The sequence below is a fragment of the Falco naumanni genome, chromosome 16 (assembly GCF_017639655.2).
Source record: "Falco naumanni isolate bFalNau1 chromosome 16, bFalNau1.pat, whole genome shotgun sequence".
NCBI lineage: Eukaryota > Metazoa > Chordata > Aves > Falconiformes > Falconidae > Falco > Falco naumanni.
In genome coordinates this window covers 3782078-3805656 of record NC_054069.1, presented here as the reverse complement: position 1 = coordinate 3805656, position 23579 = coordinate 3782078, and the positions used below count along the sequence as shown (strand labels likewise).

General features: G+C 43.5%; 1 protein-coding gene across 1 annotated transcript in view; it reads right to left on the bottom strand.

Annotated features, from left to right (window-relative positions):
• BARX2 (BARX homeobox 2) overlaps positions 1–22996 on the bottom strand; it is a 35070-nt gene extending 12074 nt beyond the window's left edge. Inside the window, exon 1 of the mRNA XM_040616319.1 lies at positions 22554–22996. Within this exon, the coding sequence (XP_040472253.1) occupies positions 22554–22740 (187 nt within the window). The 5' untranslated portion in view covers positions 22741–22996. The remainder of the gene's footprint in view (positions 1–22553) is intronic.
• Positions 22997–23579: the final 583 nt, after the last annotated feature.

Here is a 23579-nt window from a genome sequence, read left to right as displayed (position 1 = left end):
AAGCCTCTGCAGACGAGCAGAGCTGAAGGGCACTTCTGGGACATTTTGAAAGCTTCCAAAAATAGTCCTAAGACTCAGCCCAAATGCACAGAGCCAAAACTTCCATGGGAATCGTGAGTGTCACAGAGGCTACAGGAAAGCGGAGCAGTCAACCCTGAAAATCAACCCTGAAATCTAAGTGCAGAGCTGGATCACGAAGAGACACTGGTGGTGCTCCAAAATAGCATGCAGCGAGGTTTCTTGGAGTAAAGTCTAACCACTCCTCAGTCAAAGACTGCAGGTACAGTTCACACCATATTCTATTTCCACTTCAATTCAACAAACCCTATTAGCCTGACAGGGACCATGAGTCCTGCAAAATTAAATGCAATTCAGCCACGCAACAAAAAGCCAGCTTGGGAGCAAACGGCTTCTCCCTCATGGAAGAATCCAGACCCAGCTGCTGCCCACGGCGAAATGCCCATCCGCTTCAGTGGGGCCAGGATCTCACCTCCATGTGTCCACAGGAGGAAAACAGAAAAGAAATGAAAATCAGCGCAGCTAATTTTAGCACTGATAGAACGATCCTTTTTTTTGGGGCATTCTGACTGAAGGTCAGTTCTTCAGGAGTCTCTACCTTCTGTGATAAGCCAAATGTGAGTGGGGGGAAAAAAAAGTGGTGTCTCATCAAATGGTAATTTTTGACAGCAGCTTCTTAGGTGGGGAAAATTAAGTCTCACGCAGGATTCCTATTTTACGTTCCCTATTAGAGCACAGTCCCTTTTCTTTTTGAAATATTTTGCTTTTCAGCAGCAGCACCTTGAAGTCCCCCTCTTCAATTATTATTTTTTTTTTTTCACGCAGTGGGTTTTCAGCTAAGTCAGCGGCAAACACTGACATCTGTAAACATTAACATTTATAATAATGAATGTAAAGTATTGTAGCTAAAAGGCACTCTTTCTCAAAGCAACCCTCATCATGCAGCTACCTGTCCAGCTACCCAGGGGTGAGCGGAGCTGGACACAAGCTTCAGCTGCGGTTCTCAAGCCGTGGGGCACTTGGAGCTGTAGGTGAGTTCAGCCTGATTTCAAAGCCATGAGTGAAATTTCCTCAGCGCTTGGAGCTGTGAGATTCCGGTTTTCCGTTTCAAGCCTGTCCCCATTAGCAATTTATCAACATAATGTTTCAGTATAACTTCTACATAATAACAGTAATTAATAAGTTTGAATGCATCTGAGGCACGCATGCCGGAGGCCTTCACAAAAACAAACCAGAAAGATAATTAATCCTCACTTAATAATGACATTTGATATTTATGTTGTGCTTTTTTACATGTTTAAGGCACCGTACACACCGTAAGTAATTGCTCTCGAACAAATGATGAGCCCGAGAGCCTCCCTGAACGAGAACTCGTCTCCCTCCCCGCCGCCACAGGCAGACGTGTAATACCCTGCCTTAGACAGATAATTGCCCCACATCCAGCCCTATCTTATAAACACAATCCAAAAATTCACCTCCAGCATCAGTGTCTGCATGGGTGCCAGATCCCTGCAGGATGGCACCAGGGTTCTTCTGGCAGGGTTGGCGCTAACCATTATAACGAGCCGGCTTTGTTGGAGGAGATGGGGATGCACGTTGAACACAGCGTCGGAAGAGCCGGTGGCGCTGCTCTCCCGGGGCTAGTCACCCCGCCGAGGTCTCCTGCTGTCACCCGGCAGCAACGCCGAGCTGCCCAGCTTCTTCTCAATTGTCCGAAAGATTTAAGCAAGCACCTATAGACTGTTCTCCTTGCACACAGCCGCCTTTCTTTCAGGCTGTCTGTCACACAGGGGAGCATGCCAGGACCTTGTCAGATCCTCAGCGAAGGAGAAAATTTCTCTATAAGAAGATTTTTTTTTAATTTATTTATTTTAAAGAAGCATTTAAAGGATCTGTTTGGCCAGCGCCCAAGAAACCCTTTGTAGCAGATGTAACAGCACTCTGGCTTGACCAGTGGAGAACGAATCCGAAGAACACACGCCACTTTTCTATTCTGAATTATTCTGCTTCACATATTCCAACAGCAACCTGTGTTTTGGAATGGACCCCCCCCCGACCCAAATCCACAGTCTTCAGGCAAACTGAGCACGGCTCCGAGAGGTCCTGCTCTTTGTCTGAGGCTACAGAAACGCGATCCTGTCCAAGATTCCTCATCTTTAGCAGATGATCCCTTTAAATCCTGCTCAGTGGGAAAAGGAGGCGCCCTGAACCCAAGCAGATCTAATATCTTCTATGGGGATATGTGGGCCCAAGGCCATCCCAACTGGAAAGAGCTCCACATGGAGGGTGGGTTGGGACACAAAGCTCCATTCCAGGCCCTTCGCTGTTTGGACTCGGAGGGAGTTTTAAGATCAGGCCACATTAGTCCCAGGGAAACAAACACAAACATCTCCATAAACGCCAGCACTCAGTCAGTGCAGGGAAGTTACTGGGATACAAGCCACCAGCTCATTTACCGCATCTGCGTCAAGGGATGCTGGCTCCATTAAGCCAACTTCAATTTGAAGCTCTTTCTTTTGAACTAAGTCATGTTAGATACTTCAGCCAAATGTCTCCTCCATTACCAAGGATAAGACCCGGCACTAGAGCTCATCACCCACTGGACCCAGGCTTAGCAAGCAAAGTTGCCAAAAAGATTACAGAATCAAATAGCTAGGAGTGGATTTTCAGGCAGTCTCTGGTCTTGTCTATTGGGGCTGGAGGAGAAACGCTGCACCAAGACGACACAGCTCTCAGGGTGTCCAGCCTCAAGTTGCAACAAGTTTCTGCTTTGCTGCTGACAGCCAGATGACCAGACATCTTGGGACGCGGGGGAGAAACACAGCAGGCCAAATCCCATCCTCCGTCCAGATGGTGTCACTGGTCAAGGAGTGAGATTTGGACTTGGATCGAGAAACAGCTCATCAGAACTGAGAGGGTACAGTTTAATGGAAGGATAAGTCACATTCTGTTCTTTACACTGCTCCCTAAGTATCTCTTACTGGCCACCGTCCAAGATACGAGTCTATATGGACTTTTAGACTGACACATTATGACCATTCTTATGTCCTTACACATTTGATAAATAAATCTGCCTTCTCTCAGGACTTCATAGTTTCTGTCCAAGTTCAAACACATAATGCCATGCATGCATAAATCAATCAGTCCTTTACTTCCTGCTCTGTTAATTATTATCACAACATCCATAAGCAAACACCAGCCTGGGACAGCTGACTAGCCAGGCACACAAAAGCACTCTTCAGGTTTCTCAAGCCCACCCTTGTGCGAGCTCCAGCAAAAAGCTTCCCATAAATATCACCACCTCTTCCTGCTTCGAGCCTCTAAAACACCCTGGTGAGTGACACATGGGAAGAGAGAGAGTTCAATTGTTCCCGAACACCAGACTGTAAATTTTGCCTGATGGATCTTTTGGAAGACGCTTTTTTCTTCTCGGGAGAATAGTAGATCAGTGTTTAAAATACACAGACATCCCCCTCTTTTCCTCCACGCTGAAATGAAAGGGAGACTTCAGCAAGTACCAGTGTTAACCTGAAAGAGACCTGTCACATCTCGGCAAAGTCTTTGCCTCTTAATTGTGACTTACCATCTCAAGGGTTGCTTTATTAATAATCTTGCCCCCATCGGGACATGTTTAGCAGACAGGTTGGTCTCTCTGAGCTGCATATCTGATTCTTTGATATTGCATCTGCCTTAACAGAAAGAAAACTCATCTCTGTTTCCTCTATGGACAAAAATAAACTCTCCGGACGATTTGTCTGAACAGCTGCACAAACAATGCAATTTAGAAGGATGCAAACGATAGACGAGCAGGTTTTGTTCACAGCCTGTCTATCCTTTGTGTTTGCCAATTAGATCAGCAATCTTAACCCAGCTCTTGCGGCTGGGGTAAGGAGGAGAGACACACACAGGGAATAAAGCTAGAGCATAATGCACATCACAGGATTACTCCAGGAAGCTGAAACCCTGTTATCAGAATGTGGAGCACCCTGGAATAAGGGTTTCCTCCAAAGCTGGCCTTTTTGGTTGAGTAAGCTGACAAAGACAATGTCACAGCTTCCACTGGCACTGGGCACAGCTATTTTTATTCCCTCCACATCAAGTAACAGCATAGCCATGCCACCCCACGGATTGAGTCTTAACCCAAACAGAATGAATCAAGGACAGCTAAGCTTTTACTTTTTAGAAGGGGGGGTGGGGGAAACCAAACAGCTGAAATTCCAGTTTATAGAAACCTTTCACTGCAAACCATTCTGCAACGTTGCTAAAAATCAGTGCTGGCAACTTCATTCCCAAAGCAGTTTCCTTGACTTCAGGACTGTCTACATGATAGAAGGTTAGTCATGAGCTGAAGATGTCGCAAGAACCCTCAGTCATACAGCTTCATCGCTGCCTCTACCTGCAGCCGTGACGATCCAGTATGGATGTGGGGAGGCAGGATGCTCACGTTGTTACACCCCCAGTCTCCAGGCAAAACCCGATATTCCACTCACTTCAACATCTGTAGTTAATTAGCCTGCCCCGTGGCCCAGGAGTGAGCGAGGACACGGAAAGCTGCATTCACTACTACAGACATCATGGAAAGAACATGTCAGACTGCAGCATTACACATGTATTTGCACTGCAGTGTACTGCCAGTGGGTGAAAACACAAGCAGAGCAGACAAGGCAGCTATGGGGCTGGTCTGTAGCAGGGAAACAGAAGCAAGCAACAAGCACAACAGCCAGCTTCTCGGTGGAGAAGGACCTAGAAAGATGCCAAACATCAGCTCAGTCCACCCTACACCAAGGTGTACCATCTGCACCAGATCTTCAGCCTGTACAAACATGCACAGCTCCCAACATCAACACCACTGACCTACAGTAGCTGAGACCCAGCCCATTCATTTCAGGGTGGGTGGTGGTCTGTTTTTTTTTCAGCTGAAGCACAAAACAGTTTCACTCCTGTTGAAATTCACCTAATCTTAAAAAGCAAGCTGAAAAACGTCTCAAGGATGGGCGGTCTCAAAACGAACACACCCAGAACAAGTGGTTCCATGACAAAAATGTCAACCTCAGAGTTGCAAAGCACTTTGGAGGCATGCAACCACTTACGTGTCAGAAAAGTGATGACAAGTTTTCCCAGCTACCAGGCTGCCTGTCCCACAGCACTGGTAGAAGGATAAGCCAGAAATTCCAGTTGGTGAGCTCTAGCTGTCCTGATCTCCAAAGAATACGAGCCCTTACTCCTGTCAGACATTAGTGTGCCGGGATTTTTTCTGTTCTGATAGGCAGCCAGCCAAGGAGACATTGTTTTCGCAGCTCCAGACAAATAGAGATCAGACTTAGGGTGGAGAGAGGCCCTAATTAATCATAAAGAACTGAATTAGGTTTCTGCAGTGCTGAAATTCTGCTGGCTTTCATTGTGAATTAATGCCATTATGAACAGAAATGTTAGAAGGACACCTGTTACCGACAGCTCCGACCTAGAACTACACATACATCCCTAGAAACGCTCTGATTCAGGGATCCAAATGGGAGACCCTCCCTCGCCCCACGGTTTGGAGGGCTTTGAGTCAAAGCTTTGGTTATCACCCATCTCTGGTTTCCATCAGCACATCTATTTACCTCCCATTCTCCTACGGCACCGAGGAATGCAGCATCGCTGTGTTCCACAGGTACACCTGTGACTCGATAATGTCATTTAAATACCAAGCATCAAAGTTGATACACAAAAGCCAAGGCAGCCCCTTCTCCCCTCCACACCTGTGTGGGTGCACAGCTCCTGCTAGCACGAGCAACAACTCCAAGCTGATGGGAATATTGTCTCCTTTACTCTCACTTGCCCCATAAAGGACCAAATGAACAAAGTTTGGTTCATCGAGAGGTAGATTTTGGGCGAAAGAGGACATGAGGCATCGTGTTTCCAACCCTGCTGCTGCCTTAATGTGCAACCTCAGCCAAGTCCCCGGAACTCACTGGACTTCTGCTTCCCCCATATGGAAAATGGGGGTGACTATACCTACCACGTAGGGTTGTTGTATGTTGGAAGTACTCGATCGGAAGCCACAAGGGGAGGCAGAGGTGTTATCTCACAGCCTGCTGAAGACATTTCCCATTAATAGACTGCATGAGCACTGCATGGAGAACTCTTGTGTCACACTATTATGAAATTCCTTGATGTGCCATTAATATATATGCTAATATTGAAGCAATGTATGTATCCTGTTATTGTGCAACCAGCAATGTTTCCACGGGAACTCGGCCAATAAAAGGCACATATGCAGCGTGTGGTTTTTTCAAGCCAAAATAACTTTTTCAACCTTTTTTCTCTTTTTTTTTTTTTTTTTAAAAAAAAAAAAAGTTCTTTTAAACCAGGAAAGATATTCTGCCAAAGATCAGCCTTGGCTGCCAATTTTCACACGATGGTGATCTAAGTAAGTCTGCAGATAATATTTTTTATATTTCCCAAATACCATCATTACCAGACTCTTTTATGTGGCACTGCTGGGATGAAACTCATCTTTGATTTGGCGTTTCCATGCTCTCCCCACAAACGTGACAGATTCTTTACATTGCCAGTGTCTTCATTAAGCCTGGAAATGAGGGCCATATCCTACCTGGAATTGTTAGATAACCTGTCCAGAGAAGTTGGACAATTATTGGCATTTAACTGCTATATGAAATATATCTATGAAATATTATTCATATATATACGAAAAACAACCAACACTACTGACCCATCAAGCTGAATTGGTTTGCTTTGCTCATCAATGCACAATAGTTACGAGGGATCTTTGAAATTCTGAGTGCTAAATGAGCCTTTAAGTTACGTTTGGTGAACCCAATATGAAAAAGCATTTCAATTCTAATTATTGTTTTAAAATCCTACTCATCTTTTTCTCTCTCCAAGTATCAACAAAATGCCCAGAGCTGTCCGTTTCCATTCGAGATCTGCTGGGAAGCCAGATCCAAGGTCTTTCACTTTATGTAGAGCTTTAGAAAGACTTGCTTGGGCGCCGCAACCAATCTTGCTGTCTTAAAACAGATTTTCTCCAATTAATTCATGAGTGCTTTTTTCAGTCTTTTTACTCATTCCTTTATTAAGCCATTATACAGAAATGAAAATCTTGAAGTTAGATGGATGCAACATGGAATGCATATAGGTTTAATAAAAAGATTACTTCTGTGCCTGGCCCGTGTATTCACACCACCACACACACTCCTTCGCCACCTCCTTTACATGCGCAACATGACGTAGGGGGGGAAAGAAGTGCAACTGAAACTACAGCAAAATCAGAAACTTACAGCCCGATACAAGAATTGGCTCAAAATAACTAAAGATTTCAAATTATTTTAGTCCTTTATTAAAAATAAGTTAATAAAACAAAGACAGGCTGCGTTTAAGACATTTGAATAGTTTGCCTTTTCCAAATTCAGACTGACGACACATTCCTACTCCTTTCCAACTCGGGGGGAACAACGCAAGAATCTCTTTATTGAAAAAGAAAAATCCTGTATTATAAAAAATAATCCACATGAGCTGTCTTTGCACACGTTACAGAGATGCAAAAAAGGGCATAATTTTAATTATTTTCTCCTCTTTGTGGATCACCTTTCATTAAATTGTTGAGAAGAAAACATACTCCCACCAAGACATTAACAACTCATTTCCAGTACTGCTTGGGTGAGGAGACCAAATAAAAGTAAATGGTTTCTACAATAAGACACATCATCCATCGTCAGCATGTAAAACACAGTCATTAATCACAGAAGCAACCTACTTATTACGGGTATTCAAGCGCTGGCAATACAAATGCTTATAAAACAGGGTCTGCTTTCATAATTCCCTGCCCTTGTCTCTCAATAGTTTAGAGGATTAACCCTTTTACAACGAGGGATGGGCAAACTGGTTTTGCCTAATTCCAAACCAACCTGACGTCATGGGTTCGAAAGTTCGACTTGAACTCAAACATTATCAGCTGCAGTTTGTGCTGAGGGGAGATGGCCAGAAAGAGCTCAAGGGGAGAAAAGGGAAGGAAGACAGCAAAAGAGCAAATTGAGAAACCCAGCAGGGCATCGACAGAATGAAAAAAGTCCAGTAAAGGGTCAAAGGATGGATAAAAATTGCTAACAAATGAATTGAAACCCCTACAAAGTAATAAATGCAGCTTTGCCTTAACACCTATCTTAATGTGATTTGTGGGGAAGTCCCTTTCTTTCTACAGACTTTGCCCTGGTGGGGAAAAAAATAAGGATTTTATTTGTACTTAATCAATCCTTACAAAAAGCACAGTTAAACATACGCAATCCCCACCACCCATATGACTTTGGGCTTCTCTTGCATTTCTTAGCAAAGGATTTGACACTCCTTTACACGAGTCTGTAGCGAACTGCTCTTTTCCTTTAAATAATGGGAAAGATGAGGCATGCAGCGAGCAGCTCCCCATCACGTAGTGGTCAAGGACAACGCCAAGTAACGACGACCAAACCACCACGCATCCACTGCAAAGTCCTCAGCTATTCCACGGGTTTTGCAAAATCACAAACTCTGTTCGGTTGTCCCTGTTCCCAACAGCGGCATGTCCCAGGCTGCCGGCTAAATGAATGCTCAGCAGAAAACATTTGTATATTTGCAGTCTGATGCAATTCCTTTTCTTTTTCTACACACCCAAAACTTCTATTGACTTCATGGAGTAAATAAGAAGTGGGGATAGGGGGGAAATCAAGAGGTACAGAGAAAAGCAGTATTTGGACATAATCTGCAGCATGCAAACAATTAAATTAGAATTTAAAATACACAAGGCTCACTATTTACTGATTGTTGTGAAGAGTGACCCATCTGAATGAAGAAAATTCTTGTGGAGAGAAACTAGATGAGCTGTGTATTCGAATCTTCTCACAATGGGTAAACTGGTCCCAGTTTAACCAGAGGCAATAACTTCTCAAACACTTAAAATTAACTTTGTCATCAACTGGACAAACATTTCCAGTGTCGGTATCAATTACTGGAGGCAAATGACCCATGATTGGCTTTGCGGAAAACAAATATTTTGAAAAGACAAGAAAAGAGTCCAGCACATTCTAAGCCACGCTAAAGCTACGTGCCAGGAACTGGAAACAAACACTCCAGTTTCTTCTTGATGGATTTTTAGGTTAATTGACAAAGCAGCAATAGGCAGCAGCAGCTATTCCATTGTAACTTTCTTCATTTGTAAAAAATACTCAGTGAATGCCTTGTAAGCATGACTGGTTTCAGGGTAAAGGTGGCTGTGTCCTGGCAAATCATCAGCAAGAAGTTCAAAACATTGCAGAGGTACTCAGAAACTCAGCACCAGCTCTGCTTCCTAAGAAATATCAGGAGTTTTCCCAAGATATTTCCCCTAAAGGAAATGTTTTTCTTCAACCAAAGTTGCCATCAAAACACCGTGATGAATGATATATTCCACCATCCAAAAGGATTTTCTATCCTGTAATTTACTACGGGAAAGTACCGTTTTCATGTTGCAGGCATCACTTGGAGATAAACACAATCAGCAGGTAAAAACATTATCATCGGTTCTGCTTCTTGGAAGGTAATACCAAAGTTAACGTCGCTGGTGAGTTAATGTGAGTCAAACAAATCACGCCTAGGCTGCACTAAGCACTCGGTATCTGTGGACAGGTAATAGTAACGCTCCATTTTTAAATAGCTGTCAACCGATTTTAATGCATTTTTACAAGTTGTAACATGAGGCACGGATCACAGAAATCGTTTTTTTCAAACATATTAAAGCCACAGAGAATCAACTATAGCTATCAAGTTGCCTCTATTGCCCTCATGGCAGCATCTTTGTTTAGTGATGGGGAAGAAAACAGGCAGTATTATTTCCTCTGAGTACATGCCATACAAGCCCTATATCTATGTTTATCATGGTTGTATCCCTTTTTCCTGGGTAACACTGCTGGATAAGTATCACTTCTACCCTTCTCTGAAAGACAGACATTTCAAATTTCATAGTTGCAAGCTCTTTAGAAAGCGTTAGTGGAAGCTATTAATTGATCCTGCTTTTAATAGAAACACGGAAAACAGAGAAGGACACAAAAAAAGGAAAAATCACCATGAACACTGTGACAGCACAAAAGAATAGGAAATAATTTGCCAAACTGAGTTTGACAGACTAAAGATGAAGCCCATTTAGCCAGCTAAACAGCTCTGAAGACACCCCAGCGCTCCCATGCTAGCTGTGCGTGCCATCAAATTGATCTTTCTCATCTCCACCCATGGCCCGTTTTCTGTCCTCTCACTGCTCTGCAAACATCCGACACCTCCATCCGCCACAAAGACCTTCCACAGAGCCACCACGATGCCGTGTCCTTTGTTACAACAAGGATCAGGCCCCATCTTTCGTTTGAAACACAGCTGCTTACACAGACAGAAAGCAAATCAGACCCATTTCAAACCCTGCCGCGGTCCTGGCGCTTGGCATTGATCGTCCGGGATCGGTCTGGGAGATTGTCTGTCTGTGGGGACAAATCTAGTTTGCTCAGAGAGACAGGAGTGACCCCGGTCAATAGCTATTTGCTGTTGTATACGCAGCTTGCCACGTCCCCAAATTTTGACAGATCTTTAGGGATGGCACTTAGGATGCAGTAATAAAACCTCCTGAGACAGCGTACCCCGTCAGGCAAACACTAGCCAGGAAACCCTAGACTGCCAAATTTGAAGTGGTCCAAAGAGCAGGAGATGCCTTTGTCCTGCTGGAAAATGGATGGTGAGAAGAAATTCTGAGGACAGAACAAAGACGATCAATCCTGAATTTATAAAAGAATACATAAATTGCCTTAAAGCAGGCTCATGAATCACAACTGAAAAGATCATCTCCCTGATTTTCTGAAAACACCACCATATGTTGTTAAACTTGAACGTATTTATAAATCCATCTTTTCATCACGTAGGTTCTTTCTTTTTAAATAATATTTTGGATGCTGTACTTCGTTCAGCTGAGACAAAAGATGAATATCCATAACCCTCACAGTTTTGAGATTAGCTCATGCAAAAGTTTATGAGCTGATACTTACACAAGCAAGCTCTCTACATCCTGACAATTAGACGAAACACCACCAGGATTTCTACAATCTCTTTTCAGTCATCTTTGCTGCCCCTTCTCAGGCCATCTCTAGCCAGGAGTCTCTGATAGATAGAAATACATCTGCAGTATCAATGGCTGGGACATCTCTTCACAACAGACAGGCGCTAAAGGGGTCAGGCACCAGCCTCGGAGGTCTCTGTCCGCAAGGAAAAGGGTTTCAGTAGAACCGTGCAAACAGAACACGGTCAGTCTGGGATTTCATGAATGCTTTTGTTTTAAATGTCATTTAAGTGCTAAACTGCCTTATAATAACGCGCTTTAATATGTTTACAGTTAAGGCATAATTGGATTTGACTCATTTTGGCCCTGATCCAACTACGATTTAATTGACTTCAGTGGGAGTTGGATTGGGCTCTAAGTAATTTTAACTAAAATAATCCATCAATTGCTCCTCACCCACTTCATCAGACTCCTTCCCATCATTCATGATTGCTCTGTAATTTAGTCCAACAAGGTGAAACCGACCCTTCTAACTTCTGGAGTGACTTCCTATCCCTCAGCAGAGGATTCAACTGCTATCCAGCAACCTACAACAAATCTGGGTAAGAAAAGCAAAAGAGCACAACGAAGAGCAGATGGCAGATATCCAAACTGCCTAGTGCCGTCCTCTGCTGATACAGAAACCTCCAAATATCAGCTCCTCCACCATTTAGTCACCACAGGAACAAAATGAACTGTTAGCAAAGCTGTCAAGAGGAGGTTTTGAACAAAACAGACAGAAGGGTGAAGCAAAAGGCATTCACAAACTCACGCAAATGTTGTGTGGCCAAAAAAACCCCATTTGCTTCAGACTTCTTACCATTATATTGTATCAACGATTACGTTGCTTGTTTCTATTTCAGGGGGACTTTTCATATTTTTCTTTGAGCCGCGTGAGCAAACGCAAGCCGCAGCACCACGTCTTCCTAAAGACGTATAAGGTGATGCAATTACACGTACGTGACACGGACGATGTGCAAGCAGATTATTTCCCATAAGAAAGTACCACTGCTGCTAATTTTGCTTCAGATGAATGGTTAGTCTGTCATATAATACCCTATTTAAGTAACCACAAACACATCACACACGGTTCTGTGTCTTGTAAAAGAAAAGGAGATGCTCCTATTAAGGTTTCAGCGCTTCTGTGCTTACACAACAGCGTTTTGGTTTTTAATGTGTAAATGTAGGCAGTTGTACACCAGGTGTGGCAATAGGTCCCCCCCACTGGAAGCTACAGGGACTTGTTCTTGCTTCAACATTAGATCTGAAGATGTCTATTACACCATCGATGAAATCCAACTACTGTAAAGTGAAATCCCAGTTAAAAAAGAATTTGCTTCAGCAGGAAAAGTAGCCATTAACTATCCCGTAACTTGCAAGATAATCATTAGGAGAAATACCCAAAGTCAAATGGTGAGCCAAGCGTTTAAAGATGACTTGATGACTCCATTGAAAACTCCCTTATTTTGAAGCAAATCCACAAAACGAGTAGCAAGATTATCAGAGTTACAGGGCAAATACGAGAGTTTCCAGTTGAAATCCTTTGCATGAGTAGTCCTGTTGAAGTCAGCCAACTAACTACATGAATAAAACCCACTGACATGTTAAAGAATTTACAAGATAAGACCTGAATTCAGACATCCAAACACATTTTAAGGTCACTGTAAGGTTGTTGCTCTGAATCTCACAGAAAAAAAGAGCATATGTATTTGCAAATTTTCTGTCATCACATTTTCAAAGGGAATTTTATTTTTGTTATATAGGAAGTTCTTGAAAACTGTTTTTCTCCTTCCTTAAAAAAAAAAAAAAACAACAACAACAACCACCAAACTGTGATTTTTAAATTGAAAAATGAAAAAACAAAGCAGAGATTTTGTCCAGGAGCTGTTAAGGGTAGCGTTCTTTCAGGTTTTGTGTTTTAGATAGAGCTCAAATATTCTGGAAATAAGTACTGCCAAAACCATAGTTTTATAAAAATCCTGTACAGGGAAAAAAGACTATATTTTCCCACTCATCATGTATGCCAGAATATTCTTCTAGAAAATGCCTTGTTATTTTTACTGAAATTATTTTCTTCTTACTGAAATAATAATACATATATGATCTACAAAAATGCCAACTATGAAGAGGTATGTACAGACCAGTCAAAAAAGAAATTAATTGGGGTGGGTGTGGGGGGGTGGGGGGGTGTGCGGGTTTTATTTTCTTTATAAGGAAGAGATGCTGGACTGCCTTGCCATGCAGCACACTTCAGAGAGATTTACACAGACCACTAATGGATACTGACCCCAAGAACACTAACACCCTCATTAAGTCTCATCAGGTAGCCAAGAGCAGAGTCACACCTTTCGCATCCTCATGGCACATGTTCTGCCAGCATCACCCAGCCCCCTCTGGGTACCAGGATATGTTCAGAGGACACACGAGAAGCAGCAAGGATATAACTTCATTTGCAACACCAGGACGTGCTAACTGCAGCTGGGAGAGATTGAGCACCAGTGCAGGGGTCCACATATGGGAAGATGGAGGATTTTTTGAGGAAAGACTGTTCTTCATCCTTCCCTTCAGTTACTTAAACGGCTCTCAGCGCTGAGCACCTGCACACCTGACCACAATATCTCCAACTGTTCACTTGGTGTGTTCTGAGCTGCGTTCTGGCCAAGAGAAACAAGGGAGAAGATGCCAAGAATTAGTCAAAACTTTAAGTCGTATGAAGGGAAAATGGGCAAATATTAAGTATTTACTGTGTTAGCCAGGTCCTAACACCAAATCTCTCTATATTTTTAACAATGGCATTGAAGGGTAGCTTTGGGAATTTCTCATCACTCAACAAGGGCTAGAAGCCTCTCAGCTAGATTGTCCCAGAGAGCTAGGAACACAAGGAATAATAGGTAACTTGGGAGGGAGAAATCCATCCCCAATGTTTCCCTGGACAGTAATATATTAGTATGACCTCACGATTTATTGCTGCTAAGCTGCTCTGAAAACTCTCACATTCGTCTCACCCATGCAATCCATGGTGGGAGCGATCAGACACACCATGGCAAGAAATGCAAGCAATGCAAAGAGGGGATGCCTTCCTCGGTAAGTCAGCGTGAGCGGACGCGTCATGCCCATCAGCAGGAGGCATAGCTTGGTCTGTCTCGTCCGAGTGACGCAATGCTGTGCTCCGCTCTCCACAGGGCATCTACTCCTCAGCTCCCATTATCTTGTTCTGTTACGGACTTTGTCCTGACTTACACAAATACAGCTGAGATCACAAACCGGGTCCTAAGTTTTCCAAGGAACCAGTATTTGCTAGCACGTGAAGCTCATGTTAACGTGTTCTGGCTTCTGCACTCCAGCTGCAGCAACAGAACTGACTGAAAACGTTTGGTTGTAACTTCCTTTAATCAAAAAAGAAAAAGAAAAAAAGAGAATATTTTGCGATACAGAAAGTAACTTCGTTGCTCTGCCAAATGCCTCATAAAAGGGAAAGTGTTAGAAAGTTTTGTTTCAGCCTTCAGAAGATATGTTTTCAATATTTTATTCCAGGTCAAGTATTTTCTCTGATCTGATTTTCCCCGCACACGCACTTTTCTAAACTTTTAACTTGCCAAGATAAATCCAAAATATTTTACTTAACAATCACCTGTCCTTTTCAGTTCAGAGTGATTTCTTCTATCTACCAACAAACCAAAACATCCATTTTTCTGACGGTTCCGAGCATTTTCACTTTGATGTGATGAAATTCTGTACACCGTCTGCAAACGCAGAGCCCAAGTTTCCAGTTCCTCCAAGCAGGGCTGCACAGTCCTCTCTGACTGGACAAGGTATCAAGGGAATAAGCGTAAGGAATTGATCGTCAGAATCAAGCAATTAAGACCAACTGAGCAACAGTGAGCAAGAGCGGAGTAAATGTAACCCAGTAAATGCCAGCGGTTAATTAAGAAACAACTCCAGTGAGTGTATGGAGCAAGGCATCTACAGAGATCGGTTCCTGATGTGAAGATCAGTTCCAGATGACCAGCTCTGCCATCTCTCCCGTGCAGTTGCGTGCAAATCTGCTTCCTCACAGGCTTGCACCGAGAGCATGGAAGCAACTGCAAGTCAGAAAGCTGGAGATTTCGTTCAATCATCCAAACCTGCTTCCAACACTCCTACCGGCACTGACCCCTTTCTGAAGGTGGCTCAACGCTCCCATCAACGCACCGCCAAGGTTATGGTACAGCTAAATGTCCAGCATGCTGCTTCACTGGAAAACAAATACAATGCTCAACACAAGTAAACAGAATAAAAACAAAAAGTGTCCGTAGCTACTGCTCTGTTCCCCATAGCCCGGTGAGCCGAGCAGGAGTTTCACACAACAAGCTGGCTCAAAATGACCTCACTTCTTTTCCCCAACTTCCCCAGCTGGTACCGAAAGCAGCAATGCTGGAGGACTTTTATTCTACCAGACAAATCTGTCTTTTCCTGCATTTCACAGCAGCAAGTTGAATAGAAGTCATAAAAATAACCATTGCAACAACTTGAGAGCTGCGGCACCAGGTCTGCATCGCGCAGTTGGGCTCCACCAGCAGTGTCCACGTTGAGGACAATTTTACAAACCTACAGCGTTTAAACCTACATCAGCACGGAGGGATTTAAACTGTGCTTCAGTGCAAGCCGTGAGGCTTTAGAAAATAAGGTGTAGGTGTCAATTTTCCAAGTGGAATTCCACATTCATTAATACCTCCTATTATAGCATTCCTCCGCAGTGCTTATTCGTGCTTAACCACAACCAGAACGCCGATTACTTTCCACAGTATGTTCTATGGCAATTGCTGGGGTGTGATTTTCTGTTTGGCTCCACGTAGTTTTGCCTTTCATTAATTTCTTTTACTCACTACTAACTGTACTGAGATATAGACCGCAAAATTCAGTCTTGATTCCAAATTTTTTAGTATCTAGCATTGAAACTTCTTTAGAACCAGATCTCCCTGATCATCCTAACCGAGGCCAGATTCTGACCTGCCTTTGCTTCTGAAATACCACCTTTGATACTGGATATAATCTGATGGAGAAAATTTACAGACGCTTCTCCGAGTATATAGTTATTATTACCCAGCCCATTATTATCCCCCATATGCCACTTATTGGCATTTCTGAACTGTTTGCTGCTAAAGACATCAAAACATGTAAAAACTAAGGTGGACATCCCGAAAAACACCCAGCTCTTTAAAATGAAATTTTGTGCCCTAAATTCAGCAGTTACAGATGAATCCACATTCAAAGCTACAGCGTTTGCTCAGTCAACCTCAGCTGATAAACTGATCTTCAGCGTGATTGCTCCAGAAAGTCGTTTTCTTGTAGGGCTAAAATGGACAGGGAGTTATTTGGCTGAGCGTTTCGAGAAAATTCAGACCTTCCTAAGGTTGCAGCTGAATAAATCACACTATAGGAGCGGGGAGAGAGTCCCGCCAGCAAATTCTGACTTTTCTAGGTCTTCAGACGAGCGCTTCGAGACAACAGCGTAAATGTGACTGCATCTTTTAGGATCTGTATGCAGTAACATAATCTCTGAATTATCTCAAATTTATTAGGAATACTCAACAGCTTTCCTAATACTGGAGCAGAAACATCTACAGAAGCAACACTTTGTATTTTTCAGGATTAATAGATTTCCTTTGTCATTTTGACATTACTTTTTGCTATTAAAACTATGCAATTATACTTATCTTTGTAAGCTAAACTCAATAAACGTAGGCAGTTTTCAAAAGTTCTTTTTTTCTTCATATGTTTGCACAAACAATCAGCAAAAAAAAATAATCCCCAACAGCATTGCAGCAATGTAGATTTCCACACAGAGACACTTTCAGCCTGGCAATTTAAGTTGGCACCTATCGCTCCCTGCTGCCGTATAAACAAGCATATTAATTTTGGCCCGCTTCCCTCAACAGATACATTTTGGGACACAGGTCTTCAACAGACCTTGTGAGTCATCGAGTCCCAGCTCCTGCCATTGCAGGCACCTGTTTAAGACATCTAGGACTCCGGAGCACCCACTTCATACACCACAAGACCAAAACTCTTCCCAGCACCTTGTAATAAGGATGGGGATGCCGCAGAAACCCTCACATCTGCAATTCATCCAGGGGTGACGGGAGGCTGGGTGCCCTCAGGTTCCAGTTAGCCTGGTAGAAGGTACACCCCCAACTTTGTATTAGCTTTATTTAATGGGATTAATCCAGCTGTTACGTTTCAGATAATGTGCTTTGAATGGATGGCATCTCATTTTTCCCCCGCGCTGGGATGGACGCGACATGGATTCCGCTTTCTTTTCCCACAGTGCCCCGCTTTCCCCCAGGATCTCTGTAACAGGATCCCTTCAATTTAAAGGAAAAAGGTTCAGCAAGCATCTGAGCAAAAGAAACAGCTTCCAGCCCACTTTTAAGTAACATCCCAGAGCAAATCCAAACCTTGCCTACATCAAGGCCTTTTCGAAGGGAATCAAAAGGAATCGCGTTGTGAGGTCACGCATAAAACATGAGCTGTTTTAAGATGCAATAAATCTACTTTCCCATCATGGCTTCCTACAACAGGCTGACAAGACTGACTGAGGACCAGAAATACCACAGCTCACGCTTTATCGCACAAGCAAGGATTCCCACAGGGCCCAGCGATTGCAGGTTATCGCCTAGTTCAGTCCAGAAAATACCAAATACACCAGGAAAATGACAGCTCAAAAAAAAAAACCCAACAACTTGTGGGTAAGCAGTTCTCAGTTTCATCCTAAGATAAACCAACAGAAGACAGACAAGAGAACTGGAAAAAAAGAATTCACATTTTGAACAACTCTATACTAGACACCCACCAACTGCACAAATACTGAACAAAGTCTCATCCTCAAAAAATCACTAAAACAATCAAAAAAACCCACCAACCACCAAACCAAAACCCCCAATAAGAATTTCAAGGAAACAAATCATAATTATTAGTGTTCTTCAAAGGCAATTTGTTCCACAAACTAGCAAGTAGTAAACTTTCAAGAAGATGTAACCGAGCTGAGGAAATGAAGGTTATGCCCACTTCCAAAAGTTGTGGCACTTTTAAATATACACAGAGCAGCACAATTGCCTTTAGCACAACTCCCCTTACGGAGGTGTCAATATTTTTGTATCCAAGTAGAAAACAAGTAAGGCCACAGCAATAAGGCATCTTTGTGCCTGTAAAACTACGTTCCTGCAAAGTGTCCTTCTAGTTATAGAGAAATATATATATATAAGAGAAAGCAGCACAGTCCTACCTGAGATACGCACTAGGAAAAAAACTTGATGTAAAATGGAAATAAATTGCACTGATGTTCACTGGGATTTAAATCACTAAGATACTTCCAAATTTGAGGAGTTTTTTTTTTTTTTTTTTTATTTGTTTGTTGGGTTTTTTTACAAGCCCTGGAATAGGACACAGCACAGACAATAAATATTAAGTACTAGCAACTTCGCTAAAATAAACCAAAGACTCTAAAAGCTCTCTCTCCAAAGAGACAATGCAATTCTTTTTAATCCAGCCATCTCAATTCATGCGGATAGTTTAGAAGATGCAAGACCAATACTGTTGATTATTAATATGCAATGTCACGGATTCCACTATCGCAAGGGATGGCACACAGCCTACCCCCACCCCCGGCCACGACCACCCTGGCTTTTATTTTTCAAGCAATTTCAGTTACTTTGGTAAATATGAAGCATTTCCAGTCTGACCTCACAACACTGTACACTGACAACATCCTTTGATTCCTTATCATGCCCGGAACGACAAATACGGCGATTGGATTTTGAAGGTATTGCTAAACCAAGATTTTAAAAAAATCCAGGAAAGAAACCAGAATTGGTATAGACTCGCCTACAAATATTTTTAAATGTAAAACTGAAAAATTACATAAAGCCGATCTGAAAAGCGATTCCTATAGGACGCGACTCAGAAAGCAACCTTCAGAAGTCACTTTAACAAACCAAGCACAGTACACATTAACACTGTAATCGTTACTTAGACAAATTAATTAGATATATTTTTATTGGCTTTTGGTATTATGTCATAACTATCACAAAACAAAATAAATAATGTTTTGATGAAGTCATTACAGTCCAAAAAGTCATAAATCAATGATGTATTAACCACCATCTGAAGATATTTCTATTTTACTATTTAATTTTTTTTTATCACAGTGGCTCTGAACCTGGGCTGGTGTTTTGTTACACATTCAGTATGATTTCAGCCCTGTTTATTTGGCTCAGTAATTGCCACAATACATGTTCATACACCAAATTTTAAGCTAACGATGGATCCTTTTTACAGGGAGTTTTCTTTCCAAAGAAAAATTTTGGCTGGGGCTTGTTCCAAGCTCTTCGCAACAGCAGTCTCCCCAGTGAGACCGGTGAGCTTTGCGCTAGACCTCCCGAATGCTCCGTACCACTAAAATGTCAGCACTGGACCTCACGAGGGACAGGAAAAGTCCAAAAAGCTCCTTCCACCCCTCATCCTCCTCTACTTGACAAATTTGTTTTGTCCCAGTTCAGCTGCACATGCTTAAATATTTACCATTTGATCATAGGCAAAGAAAAAAATATTTTCCATTTGGTTACCGATGTTTTTCAGATCACTTAACAAAGGATGTTGTTAAATACACCCGCTGCGCGACTACAACATCTTACATCTTTCAGCTCCAAATAAATTACAAAGGCGTATCAGACTCCTCTGACTTCACCCAAGATGAAAGAACCTAAATTAACTCTTTAGCCCATGAAAATGCCTACAAAATTTGACTCCTGACTCGAGAAACAGCCGTGCTGCTGAAGAGAATGTCAGCTGAAGCAACTAATTACTCATTACTCTTTCAAACACTCCCATGTCCCAGCTACAATTATCCTGGCAAGGTAAATTTCTGTGATTTAGGTTAAGACTAATTTTTTTTAAACCGCAAAGAGACAGACTAAGTGCTCCCTCCCTTCCTGATGAACTCAAGAGACTAAAGAAACACAAGCTGGGAGTTAAATGCGACCGCGCTGTGTTTCTGCAGTCTTTAGTCCCTAAGTGGTTTTCAGGTTGGTTGGTTGTTTTTCTGTCATTTTGTTTCGATTCATTTTTTTAAAACAGATTTGTATTGGATATTTTTCAAATTATTTCACTTATTTTTTTTTGTGGTGACAATTTCCTCTCTTTTGTAATCAAAAAAAATTCCCATTACCTAATACATATAGGACTTTCATTACACCTATAAACCTTAGAAGGCTTACAATTTGGAAGTGTGGTCTATTTTAGCAGTTTCTTCTACGGTTTTAATCCCGCAAGCGAATCTCTCTCTGTACCTCAGGTCTCAAGCACAGAAACTCCATCAAGCTTATACCATCAGGAGCAGATCTTCACAATCCACCCTGACACAGGGACAGGCCAGAGCTTGGGCTAGAAACACAACCTTGAGGGCAAATTCATTAAAGATCCCAGGCACAAAGAGAAATAAGGCTTTAATTGAACAGTAACCACAAGAGCCTTGCTAGCATCACTCAGAATCCACTGCTGAATCATTACAGGATTATTAATGATTATTTAATGAATATATATTAGTCTTGCAAAGTCAGTGTTTGCTATACTTGACGCAGAACTATGTACTAAAATAATTTTTCTCTTTTTTCCCATGGGGGTGATGAGAGTCAGAAGAGCTGCCGGGGAGCACCCCACCCATCAAAGACATCAAGGACCCCTTAGCCTGAAGGTGACATTCAAACCGTGGGGTTTCGATGCTGAGTTAGTCATACGTGCTTCTGGCTGCTGGTAAATATTCAGGTTAATATTCCTTTTGGGTGCTAAAGGGACTTTTTTTTTTCCCCAAATGTTTCCCCTTTCTGTACAGAGATAGGGATTTCCTTCCTCTCCCTGGCAGCCTGACGACTCTGGAGTCACACCACAGACTCAGATGCGGGCAGAATCAGACCCTCTACGCTAACTGCGAGCTGCCATGCATCGAACCCATTTGGGATGCTCATGCCTATTTCGGCCAAGCGCTGAACTGCACCGTCTGTGCGGTAGTAAAGGATCAGCTCTAAAAAATACCTCTGTCAGCAATATCTTGATTAACAACCAGATCTTCTGGTATAAAAACGTCAGCGATTATTTAGAGAAGGCGAGAAATGCCACGCACTAATCGATCAGTAGAAATACACGTTGAATGAGGATCACGCTACGCATGTAACTTCTTCCCAAAAGCTGATCATCACGAGTCTTAATTCTGATCTGGCCTCCTCATCACTTCTGGATGGCTAAAAATTACTTTCTACAAAATAAATATTGAGGTTGGGGGAAGACTTACGCTTGGACCAAGGGTGTACTCTACTTGTTGGGCTCTTAGCCTACCCGAACAGCAAGTTTGCTACTAGCACTGCTCTACTAAGACCTGAAAAGTTCCTTCTCGTTTCTATTCAGCCAAGCAATACAAAACCAAACCAACAAACCCAAGCCAAAGCACAGGCCTTCAATTTTTAAACACCACTGAAAACAAACATGAAATGAACTTTCCCAGGAAAAAGAAAGGAAAAATAAATTTTATGACCTTGGAATTTATAAAATTTCACTGGGAATTAGCAAATATTTTTCAACCACTATGATTTTATGAAGAATTTATTTTTAAGTTTTGGTTTCATCATCTGGTTCTCTTAAGGCATGAGGTGTCACCATTGGAAATGTGGCCGTACGGGAAGAATAGAAATCTGGAAAAAAGCCTGCTTCACCAGAAAGAGGGATTTTTCCCCCTTTTTTTAAAAATCTGGAATGCATCGTATGAATGATATTTTTCCTTTTAACATGGGATTTTAAAAGCTCACATTAGCCCAATCTGTTTGTGAAATTTAATAATTCCCATGGTCAAGACCAAATTGCTCACGTTGGATTAAAAGCAGTGGTAGCCGTACGGGGCAGAGCCAGCTGCACATGTTTATTTGTGCTGTCTGTGCCTGCAAAATCATCAGACAAATATATTTTTCAGATCTTTGCTGTTAGAAAACAGCCTAACTTCTTCCAAAGGAAAGGCGAATGTAAAGTAGGAAAACTGTGTATCGAGCATTTTTTTTTCTCTCCTTTCCTCCATTTTTCTGTTAATTTTTTTGTACTCCCACAGCTGGCAGTGATAAATCCAACCCCCGGGGTCGGACGGCAGCAGCTCCAGGCTGCTCTCCGAGGGATCCCTGCTCCCGGGGATCCTTCCCGAGGGGGATCCCGGCTGAACCCCACCGCCGCCCCCCCAGATGTGCCCCGCAGCTGGACCAAACAGCATCCCCCTTCCCTGGGGAGCCAACGCGATGCCTTCGGGCGGGCTAGGGGTGTGAAACGGGGGGTAGCGGCGGGGACTTGGGGACTTCGGAGGAGCCCCGGGGGACACCGCGAAGGGGACCCCGGCCCCCCCCGCAGCCCCCGGGCCGGGCGCGGCGAGCAGGCTTACCGGCGCAGGAGTGCAGCGGCTTGGGCCGGACCAGGAGGGCCGGGCAGGCGGAGTAGAGGGAAAGTTTCTCGAAGTAATCGCAGGTCTCCTTGGAGAGGATCTCGTCGATCATGAAGGTCTTGTAGCGCCGCCTGCCTGCCTTGGCCCGGCCGGGCGCGGCGAGCCGCGGCTGCGGTTGGCAGTGCATGGCGGGGCCGCCCGCCGGCCCCGGGGCTGCGCGGGGCTGCGCGGGGCTGCGCCGCCCGCGGACGGTTGCGCATGGGCGGCCGGCGCCTCCGAGCCTGCCCGCGGCCGCCCCGCTGGCCGCTGCGCTGCGCTGCTGCTGCGCTGGTGCTGCGCTCCCGCCGCGCTGGCGGCGGCGCCGGCTCCCCGCTATATAAACCCGGCGATAAGCATCTCTGCGCGTCCTTTTGGGGACGCCCCGGCTGTCAATCAGGGCCCCGCTGCTCCCCGCCGAGCACCATTGTTACCCTGCGCCGGGCGGGGAGGATCCCGCTCCTCTCCCCTCCCTGCTCGCTATTTTAAGATACTGGGGTGTGTGTCTGTCTTTTTTTTTTTTTTTTTTTTTTTTTGGTGCAAAAACCTGGAAAGGTTCCAGATTGGGGCTGGCTTTTTTATTTTTTTTTTCTTTCCTTTCTTCTCTCTTCCCCCCCTCTACCCTGTAATCACTTTAAAAAATTAAAAGTGCACATCCTGTGAATGCAGACGGCTGCACATCCTGCAAACGCAGACCACTGGTGGGAGAGCGCTGCTTCCCAAACCCCTACAGCTTTCTCCCATCGGCATAAAACCTATTCCCCAGTCATGAAGTGCTGGAGAGCAGCAGGGAAAAAATAATACTATTTATAGGTGCCTTGCTGAAGCAAACGCTGCCTTCACTGGAGCAGCATTACTCAGTCCCCAGGCTGAGATGATTTACTGGCACATCGCGGCTTATCTCAGCTGGGTTTTTGCAAAGATGAGCTTTGAGCCCCTTCTTTGTGCACAGAGCCCACTGCAGCGCATGGGGTGCCGAGGTTCCCCCGC